The sequence below is a fragment of the Leucoraja erinacea genome, chromosome 12 (assembly GCF_028641065.1).
Source record: "Leucoraja erinacea ecotype New England chromosome 12, Leri_hhj_1, whole genome shotgun sequence".
Taxonomy (NCBI): Eukaryota; Metazoa; Chordata; class Chondrichthyes; order Rajiformes; family Rajidae; genus Leucoraja; species Leucoraja erinaceus.
The window spans coordinates 20725491-20736250 of record NC_073388.1 but is presented as its reverse complement, the minus strand read 5'-3'; the positions used below and the strand labels follow the sequence as shown (position 1 = coordinate 20736250).

General features: G+C 41.6%; 1 protein-coding gene across 1 annotated transcript in view; it reads right to left on the bottom strand.

Moving 5' to 3' along the window:
• Positions 1-2225: 2225 nt before the first annotated feature.
• Positions 2226-10760, bottom strand: part of xpnpep2 (X-prolyl aminopeptidase (aminopeptidase P) 2, membrane-bound) — a 77869-nt gene continuing 69334 nt past the window's right edge. Inside the window, exons 21-22 of the mRNA XM_055643744.1 lie at positions 9400-9498; positions 2226-7832 (exon numbers count right to left, since the gene is read on the bottom strand). Of these exons, the coding sequence (XP_055499719.1) occupies positions 7632-7832; positions 9400-9498 (300 nt within the window). The 3' untranslated portion in view covers positions 2226-7631. The remainder of the gene's footprint in view (positions 7833-9399; positions 9499-10760) is intronic.

Below are 10760 nucleotides of genomic sequence, written 5' to 3'. Positions count from 1 at the left end.
GGCGTCCTTGTTGGTGCTGTGGTGGGGCGGCGTATCTTCCCACGGCTCCGCTCTGGGCCCCGCTCTAAAAAAGAGCTCTGGGGGTAGTGGGAAGCGGTCACCAGGCTTTCACCAGTTCGGTATCTGCTGGTGGATGCCGAGGCGTGCTGCCAACTGGGTGTCTTCACCCTGCTCGGCCCTGGTCCTGCCCTCATGAGGCCTACGGGTTTGGCAGCCTCTTCAAGCTCCTTGAGCCTTTTCCCCAAGTCGGCCCCAAATAGCAGCGCCTCCTTCTCTGGCGCCGGAGCTTTGCAAAGCCCCGCATATTTGGGGTTGAGGGCAGGCTTGATGTTTTCACGCCTCAAGTTGTTTAATTCAAAGTGCGTGTTGCACATCAGGGCTAGCACGTCTTGTTGAGGTGTGGTGAGCTCCACGTTCTCCATGGACCGAGCAAAGGCGGTGATGGCTGCGGTGTGGAGCTTCAGGATGCGCTGCATCTTCAGCTCTTGTGTCCTGATATGTTGGCCTAGCTGGCTCCATATCTGGCCGTTTACGGTCTTCACTCGAAGCGCTTCGCAGTTCTCAGGCGCCGTGTATGTGTCGAGGGCCTCCTGAAGGACTTTCTCCTGTAATGGTTTATTGGAGAGCCGGTTTATGCTAGCCGCCATTTTTGGTTCTAGCATCCTTCCGGTCCTCGGGGGCGCCGCATACCTGCTAACTACACCCAGCAGCTCTTCTTCCTCCAGCTCCCCTGGCATGCTTGTGCAGTCGTCCGCCTGCCCTTGCGATAGGCCAGCCCAGTCCTGGCCTCCCTTACTGACCTCAAACAAGGAGGGAACAGAAGGGTGAGGTGATGGTTTGGAGGAGGCCACAGCCCGTCCTCCCTGGAGATGCCTTGCCTGCATCTCCTCCTCAAGCATCTGCTCGAGGAGCTGCCTCATGCAGCTTAAGCGGCTGTCTCCCCGTTTAGCCGGTGGAGAGCGTTCCCGTTCCTCCGACGAGTCGGAGACCACCGGCCGGTCCGTTTTACGGGTAGATTTCCTCCCTGTGCGGGGCGTCGAGGTCGGCGGCACAGGGAGCGGCTCGGCGTCGGGTGTGCGGGAGCGTTGAAATAACTCCTCCGCCGCCAGTGGCTGCCGCCCAGATGTTGACCCTTCCTCGGGGGGAGTTGGGCAGGCAGTCCGTTTCGTTGGTCGCTTGCGGGTAGCCATGCTAGCGACTCTCTGTAATACAAAAGACTCACTTACCTGAGGTCTTGTCTTTATCCTGCTGCTGGAGAGCCTGGCTCCAGCTGCCGCCGCTGTTGCGCTGCTGACGTAATGCCGCGCCTGCGCACTGGGTGGGTTCTTCACGTAGTCACTCACGTGACTCCGAAGTAAAATTAGGCATCTTGCCATATTCTGAAAGATACTGTATCATTCCTATTGGTGAATTTGTTTACTAAAGCAGCAAAATAATATTAGCTTTCATGTAAAAGCAGAAATTGTTTTATCAACAAAAAAAAAATCTGCATAGAGTGTAGCTTCAGCCAAATACTTTTTGCATACGAAAAGTATTTTGAAGATTTTAATCCAGGAAATGTGCAAGCTAGATAAAAATCACTAGCTACCTGAGGTTGAAGTGGTACAGCTCTAGCAAAGGGTTTAATGCAGCAATAAACCCCACACCAAGCCACAATGTTCTCTTGTTGTATTTGACAATTGTTAACCTGTAGGAGTTGAGCTGGCATTCTCATGCAAAAATATGGGTCACAGCTGCAGACTGTTCAGCACCTCAAGCCTTATGCAACAGTTCGCAATTAGAAATCAATCCAGTTGCATTCTTGCACCAATATTTTTTATCAAAACTAAAACATTCTCATGAATCACCGGAGTAGCGGGATCAAGGAAAGAACGATCACGTCGCGGCCCTGTTTCCACCAATCTTTCCACCACCGCGCACAAGAAGCAATTGTTTGCAGATGCCGTGAAGTGTGTTCAATTCTGGCTGAACAATTTCTAATCTTGTGATGTGGATTCGATAAGAAGACCCGAGTGTGGCATAACCTGAGACCTGTGCCTAGAAATTGCAGAGAACTTGAATCTGTCAGCCATCTCTACGTCAGCTGATGAGGACAGGGTTGAGCTCACTTCCTTGTTTTCTTGATTCAACATACAACTCTTTCATTTTGCTACCGTTAAGGGGTAGCAAAATGGCGTTGTACTGAGACCATGGTGCCTCAAGGTTTTCCATCGCTTTCCTGTACCTTGTCTCATTGTTGTCATTTATCCGGCAGACCACAGTGGTATCATCGGCAAATTTAAAAATCGAGTAGGTACTATAGTTTGCTGCACAATCACAATGAGGTGAAATAAGATCCAATTAGTCTGATAGGTTGTGCACAATCACAATACAGGGAATAGAGCAGGGAACTGAGCACACAACCCTAAGGGGTAGTCAGGATGGAGGAAATTTTATGACCAATTCTAAATGTTATTGCTGAGGTCTGCCAGATTAGACATTAGACTTTAGAGATACAGTGCAGAAAGAGGCTTTGCGGCCCGCCAAGTCCACGCCAACCAGCGATCACCCTGCACACTACACAATAGGGACAATTTACAATTTTTACTAAGCCAATTAACCTATAAATCTGTATCTTTGGACAGTGGGAGGAACAACGTAGAAATCACTTTGGATGCCTAACTACGATTCATGCTGGCAAATGCAGTCAAATTTCTGGAGAGTGAAGTGACTCATACTTACTGTTATATTTCTATCCCTGTAGGTATATTTTCCATCATGCATTAAAATACTCAAACTTCTAGACACTCTCTTATGGCAATGTAGCTGCTGTGTTTCAAATTTAATTCTGTAAAACTTGATGAATCAAAATGAAAAGCTGTGTCGAATAGTTTGTTGTTGGAATCAAGTACCAAGGGATAGCTAGGTGGGAAATTAGTGCTTATATCATATCTTTTAGAGTATGATTGCTTTCTTGTGAATACTAAAAAATCTTTTAAGTTCTTGAATGGTGCAAGAAAAGTGACTTCTACTGCAGAAGTAGGATTCTACAACTCAGCTACTGCAGAGAATAATTTATTGATGAGACGTAACGATTCAGAGAGTGAATTATAACCTTTCTGCATGCAAACACATCTCTTTTCCTGAAGTGTACTGCACGGAAATGGAATTTGCATTGTTATAAAACAAATATTATCCTTATTCACAAAGGACATTGCAGCTCTTCTGCATTTATAGACATTAAAACAAACGAATGGATAGATCATAGCTGATTGAGATGCATATTTTATTAGTGTTTTATCCTCAATAACACGTATATACTCAATAATTTAGTAAAATATTTCACACTTCATAACAAACAAATTTTGAGGTATTAGGATTCATGATCAAAAGATTGCTGAAAGAGCTAGATTTCAAGTAAGGGAGATAGAAAGCCAGAAGACTATAATTAGCTAAGCTTTATTGTAGCTGCAGAACTGTAAGATTGGAGAGAGAGAGAAAGAGAGAGAAAGAGTGAGGGAGAGTGGGAGGGAGAGTGAGAGAGCGGGAGAGAGAGGAACACAGCCATGGGGAATATGAAAAAAAAATATTATATTAAATCAGTTGAAGTTACCAGTGTTCTTCTGCAGGTGAACAGAACTTGATTCAAGATAGAATAAATGCATTGTTACTTAGTTAATTTTCCAAACAATGTTTCAAATTATTTAGCCATCTATATTACTAAAAGTCTGTTCTTGACCGGTTTTGGCCATCTGTGCTGCGATTTCCGAGAGAACGCCGCCACCTACGGCCGTCATTTTTGGCCACCTTACTCAGAGCCCCCCTCCGCCGCATGTGTGCCGAGGATTTTTCCCGTTGATTAAAAATGACAGAGATATTAATGTTTTTACAAAATTCCCCATTCTCTCTGCTGCCCCCGCTGGTGGCAGGGGGGAGGGACTATAAAACCAGGAAGTGGTGTGCCACACAGTCTCTTCAAGATGGAGGAAGGCAGAGGGTCACGTTTCTCTGAGCTGTGAATAACACTGAACACATGTCTACTCAAATGTAAGTGCCCTTAGTGTTTCTAAAATGCTTGCAGAATGTGTCTATTGGTTCTAAAGCTTGCAAAAAATGTCTATTGGTTCTAAAGCTTGCCAAAAAATGTCTATTGGTTCTAAAGCTTGCAAAGAAAATGACTATTGGTTCTAAAACTTGCAAAAAAATGACTATTGGTTCTAAAGCTTGCAAAAAATGTCTATTGGTTCTAAAGCTTGCAAAAAAAATGTCTATTGGTTCTAAAATGGTTCATACTAGCGCTCCTTGGGTGCAATGGCTTGAAGTTAAAATGCATTACTTACTGCAAATGGGGGCGTGGGTGCATTGGCTTGAAGTTGAAAGGCACTACTTACTGCAAATTGTGGCTTGAAGTTGAAAGGCACTACTTACTGCAAATGGTGGCTTGGGTGCTTTGGCTTTAAGTTGAAAGGCACTACTTACTGCAAATTGTAACGTGGGTGCTTTGGCATTAAGTTGGCATTATGTTAGTGTATAAAAATTGGAAACAGGAACATTATCATATCAAACTGAGAAAGTGGCCTTAGAAATAGTTGAACATGTAAAAAAACAAACTGCAGATGCTGGAAATCTAAAATAAAAACTGAAAATGCTGGAAATACTCATCAGATCAGAACACATCTACAGAGGGTCTTCAATGTTGCAGATGCAGCCTGACCTGCTAAGCATATCCAGCTTTTACTGGTTTAGATGTGGATGTGAGTTGCAAAACGTGAGTTATGTTGTCAATGTGCAGCATGCCAAGGCCTTGGGTGCCACTGAGCTGCTGTTACAAGCTCTTGTGTTGCTCAGCAGCAAGTATAAAGAAAAATGTAGCGTTTGGAACCGTGAAATGAAGGAAACAAAGTCTTCACAGAACAGACGCCCGATTGGAGTATAGGCCAGCTTGCTGTTGTGTGGATATTGAGGGTCGAATTGGCCAACTTCATTTGGGACAGAGCAGGTGGGGTAAATGACATGGAAGGCAGACATTATATAACCTAGAATATCTGGGTGCTTTTGATGTCAGCAATTCTGAAATTAAGTGATAACGTTTTGTGTTCACAGTAATTCAAAGAGGAATTTGTTATAACAGCGAAGGTGTTGCTTGGAATGGGATAGAGAGTTAATGGGTGAGAGCTGGCATAGAGTGTATGGCCTCTGCCACAGCGTAGTATGGTTAACATTGACAGATGAAGGAAATAATCATTTTTAGTACTTTAGTGGAAGCAAGAAGTTTATCTAGGTCAAAGCTTTCTTAGGTTTTATGTTTACAATCTTCTATGCGTAGTAAACACTTGAAAAACGCTAGAAGGTTGAGTACGAAGTTGAAAATAGGTTAAAAGTATTTTCTTCAAACTATTCTGCAGAGACTACATGGCAGAGATAGAGCTATTTTTTTTATAAATCATTATCCATGTCATGGAGAACTGTCATCTGGGTGGCCTGACACTTGGAGCTCCTCCAGTCACTTAATATTATGTTTGTGGTTCACATAAAACATAGCAACAGCTCTGCAACTTTGATCTTGGCAGTATTACATCAAGTTATTATTTTGCTCAGCTTCGGAGATGTCTAAATGGATGTGGATGTGGAGAGGATGTTTCCATTAATGGAAGAGTCTAGGACTAGAGGTCATAGCCTCAGAATTAAAGGACATTCTTTTAGGAAGGAGATGAGGAGACATTTCCTTAGTCAGAGGGTGGTGAATTTGTGGAATTCTTTGCCACAGAAGGCTGTGGAAGCCAAGTCAGTGAATATGTTTAAGGCAGAGATAGATAGATTCTTGATTACTAGACGGGTCAGAGGTTATGGGGAGAAGGCAGGAGAATAGGGTCAGGAGGGAGAAATAGATCAACCATGATTGAATGGCGGAATAGACTTGATGGGCCGAATGGCCTAAATCTACTCCTATTTCTTATGACCTTACGATTTAAGAAAGTTAAGGCAAATATTATCAATGCTGATTTTCTTTTGTATTTGGGCACAGCGGTAGAGTTGCTGCCTTACAGTAAATGCAGCACCGGAGACCCTGGTTCAATCCTGACTACGGGTGCTGTCTGTACAGAGTTTGTACGTTCTCCCTGTGACCTGCGTGGGTTTTCTCCGAGATCGGTTTCCTCCCACACTCCAAAGACGTACAGGTTTGCAGGTTAATTGGCTTGGTAAATGTAAAAATTGTCCCTAGTGTGTGTAGGATAGTGTTAATGTGCGGAGATCGCTGGTCGGCACGGACCTGGTGGGTCGAAAGGCCTGTATCTAGAAACTAAACTAAATTAAAAAAATCACCCAAAGTCACTTATTCAGTCTGAAGAAGGGTCCCGACCCAAAACCTCATCTATCCATGTTCTCTAGGGATGCTGCCGAACCCGCTGAGTTACTCCAGCACATTGTGTCTTTTTTTCCCCCTGCTTTATTTTATTATATGCTACCCTTATTTTAATTTCAAGTGTAATTCTCATTTGCAGCAAAAGATAACCCTTGGGAAAGTGTCCCTAATGTGAGCAGAGAACTGTTATGCTATAAAATAAAACAAACTTCTATTTTGCCATAGATAGAGACCAACCTGAAAGCCTGAATCTCAGTGAATGGAACTATATGAAGAATGCAATATCCTACATCAGCAGAGCAGCTCTGGTTGTGGGGGAACTAAAAATGTCAGGTTTATCTTGTTAGGAAATTGACATAAAAACTGATGATACTTCCTCTAATATATGATTATAAATTTATAAAAAGATAGAAATATATTAAAATGAAGAGATCCGTAGATAGGATAGTCAGAAGCTTTTTGTCAGCTTGGAAATGTCAAAGACCAGAGGGCATAGCTTTAAAATGACAGGGGCAAAATTTAAAGGAGATGTGTGGGGCAAGTTATTTTATACAGAAGGTGCTAGGTGCTTGGAACATGCTGCTCGCTGTAGTGGTTGAGACAGATACAATAGTGGAGTTTAAGAGGCTATTTGATAGGCATTTGGATATACGGGGAATGGAGGAATATGAATCTTGTTGAAGGCAGATGAGATCAGTTTATATTGACAATATGTTTGGCACAGACATTGCGGGCCGAAGGGCCAGTTCCTGTGTTCTAGGTTCCTATAGCGCAGTGTTTTTGTTTAATTGAACACACTAGTATGTGTTTTATATTTCTGTAGTATGTTTGTTTATTAGTGCAACATTTCACTGTTGCCGTATAATACAAGTGACACCTAGTTTTCACATTAATACATGGAATAACCTGCAATGAGAATAATTCATGGGATTTCTTTCTGTTAAGGGGCAGCACGGTGTCACAGTGGTAGAGTTGCTGCCTTACCGCGCCAGAGGCCAGGGTTTGAGACTGACTATGGGTGCTGTCTCTATGGAGTTTGTACATTCTCCTTGTGACCTGTGTGGCTTTTTCTCCAGGTGCTCTGGTTTCCTCCCACACTCTAAAGATGTACAGGTTAATTGGCTTGGCAAAATTGTAAATTGTCCCTAGTGTGTGTAGGATAGTATAAGTGTGTGGTGATTGATTGTCAGCATGGACTCGGTCACCTGATGGGCTGTTTCTGCACTTTATCACTAATCAAAACTAAAAGGTCTGTGAAAAAGGTTAGGTTTGTGAATTTTATGGATTGCTATTGAAGTTTTCCCTGTAATATTAAATTTCCCAACAAGACTCCAACCAAAAGAGGAAATGAAAATGTCACAAAAGCACTGTGTGAAAATAGTTGAGTGTGTTTCTGAAGCCAGTTATATTCTTCCATTAGGTTTTGTGCGTATAGCTCAGGGGACACTATCTTCCAGATCTTGTTATAATAATTGTTAAGCCAATGAATCTAGAAAAGATAATATTGAAAAAAAATTAAATGCAAGTCATAATAACAGGAATAATATAATTTCCAAATTCATTTTCAGTGGTAGCTGCAGTATTGTGCTATGCTTTGCTATGCAGACTTAAGCTGTAGTGGATAGATATCTAGTTACCACACTAGGACTAACAGTTACAATCAATAACATGTTCATCACAACTTAGTCCATTGCATTGATTTAAATGAATTTGAACACATTTTTAGTTCAGTTCAATTTAGTTAATTTAGTTCATTGTCACGTTTACCGAGGAACAGTAAACAGCTTTTTTTGTTGTGTGCTGTCAAGTCAGCGGAAAAACTATACATGATTACAATTAAGCCATCCACAGTGTACAGACACGGGGTAAACGGAATAATGTCTTGAACTAGATTAAATCCAGCAAAATCCTATTAAAGATAGTCTGAAGGTCTCCAATGAGGTAGATGGTAGGTCAGGATCGCTCTCTAGTTGTTAATTGAATGGTTCAGTTGCTTGATAACAGCTAGGGAGATGCTGTCCCTGAATCTGGAGGTGTGCATTTTCACACTTCTGTACCTCTTACCTGATGGGAGAGGGGAGAAGAGGAAGTGACCATGGGTGAGACTGGTCCTTGAATATGCTGATGGGCTTGCTGAGGCAGCATGAAATGTGTGTAGATGGAGTCAATGGAAGGGAGGTTGGTTTGAGTGATGGTCTAGGCTACGTTCATGACTGCAATTTCTTGTAGTCTTGAATGGAGCCGTTCCCAAACAGTGCCCAGAAATTCTGAAAGCGTGTTGGATTAGTAATGCACTGTCTGGCCCACATATTGTTGTTATAAATGTCATTGAAGCAATAAGGTGCATAAAACTGCAGAGAGATGTTCAAAGTCATGTGAAGACCTCTATAGTCAAAGCATCGAAAAGGAGAAAGCATATATATTTTCCATCAATGCTATTTCAACCTGTTTGAAAGAAATGATTTGGATAATCTATGTGGTGTCCTACATAATGACAAAGATAAACAATTATGCTACAACAAGCAAGTCTTTTCTCAGCAATTTACAAATATCTAAATGAGATGCCCGACGCTCTCAACAAATAAATGTTTTGAATGTCAAATAAACACAAAGAATTCAACTTTTCTCTATTAGAACATGCAAAACACATCCTAAAAAGCATCACATGAATGTTACCAGAAATAATTATGTATTAGGACGAGAACCTTAAGAGCCTGATTAAAATCATTAATTTTAAGAATTGTCTTGAAGAGGAATGAGAGATAGGCAGGTGAGAGATTGGGAAATGAATAGGACCTAGGGATCAGCAATAATACATTGAGCACAATACTAAGTGCAGGAAGAACATATTGGGTCAGGCAGCATCGGTGAAGGGAATTGACAGATGACATTTCGGATCGGGATCTCTCTTTAGGTCACAGTATGTGGAGAGCCTGTTCATTCCATCCTTAGCTACTGCCTGACCTGCTGCGTTCTTCCAGCAGTTTGCATTTTGCTGAACATTCCAGCATCTGCGATTCTTTGTGTCAGCAGTAAAGAAACAATTAATCACTCACCTGCTGCTCATTCAAAATGGACAGATCAATCAATTTTCTTTCATAAGGAACAAGAGATACGTGTTCAAAGGTCAGGTAGGGTATTCCACCAAACATATGCTGCACAAAAAAATGTTTAACAATTCTTATTTCACCTGCAGTTCGAATGCAACATGAATCATATATGGTGGCATTGCAAGTATTTCCTCTAAAATCGCATTTCAGCATCAACTCATTCAACTAATCTTAATCCATTTTTTAAAATAAAATGTTTTGATCAAATTCAAAACTCTATGTCCTAGAAGTTTTGACATCCAAATAGAGTAGATTATGGCACCATGGGTACTGAAAGGCTTTTAATTGTTTAACAAACGGAGATAAAATAGCAAGTAGTCTAGCTTGTCTTTTTATCAAATGCAGTCCTGGTTAATGTGAAGCTTTTTTTTCAATCAAATAAAATAAGCATTTGCTGATAAATTCGGATTACACCAGCACATCGGAAAAAAGGAACAGCAGTAAACTGGACCAAGACTCTCTGACCTGCCCCAGCAATCTACAAGATCATGGTTACTCTTTTATCATTGCTTCATTTTCCTGCCTGATCCTCATCTCTTCATTCTCCTGGATTCTAAAATCTATTAATCTGAACCTTGAACATGTTCAATGAGTGAGCATCCACAGCAGGTGGGATAGAGAATTCCAAATATCTCCAACTGTTCTGGTGAAGAAATTCTTTTAAACTGACCTTTTAAATTGAGACAATACCTCTTAGTTTTATTTTCTCCAGCTGAGATTGACAATCTCTAAGCACCCATTTTGCCAAGGCCGTTGAGGATATTTTATGCTTCAATGAGATCTCCTTTCATTCTATATATCCGTACAAAAATATAGATCCATTTTGCTCTAAGCTCATGGGGCATAGCTTAGAAAACCGTTTTTTCACCATATCCAAGGGAAGCAAGTACATTTTTTCTAACATAAGGAGCCCAAACCTCCACGCAGCATTCCAGGTATGGTTCCACTAATCTCTGGGCAATTGAGCAAAACTTTTAATTAGTGCATTCCAATTCCTTGCATAAATGGTCAACATGCCAAGTGTTTTCTGAATTGTCTTCTGCCCTGCATGTTGCAATCTTATTCACATACAAAGGCGCTGAAGACTCTCTGAGCTACTGTTTAATCACCAATTTGAGAACATTTTCTTTTTAATATCTATCCAAGTTATCAATTTCACATGTGCCCGCATTTTACTTGATGTGACATCTTCTCACCCACCCATTTATTAGATCATGAGAAATAGTAACAGGAATAGGCCATTCTGCCCCCTGGAGTCTGTTCCACTATCCATTAAGACAATGGCTGATCCATCTGTTTCCATCCTC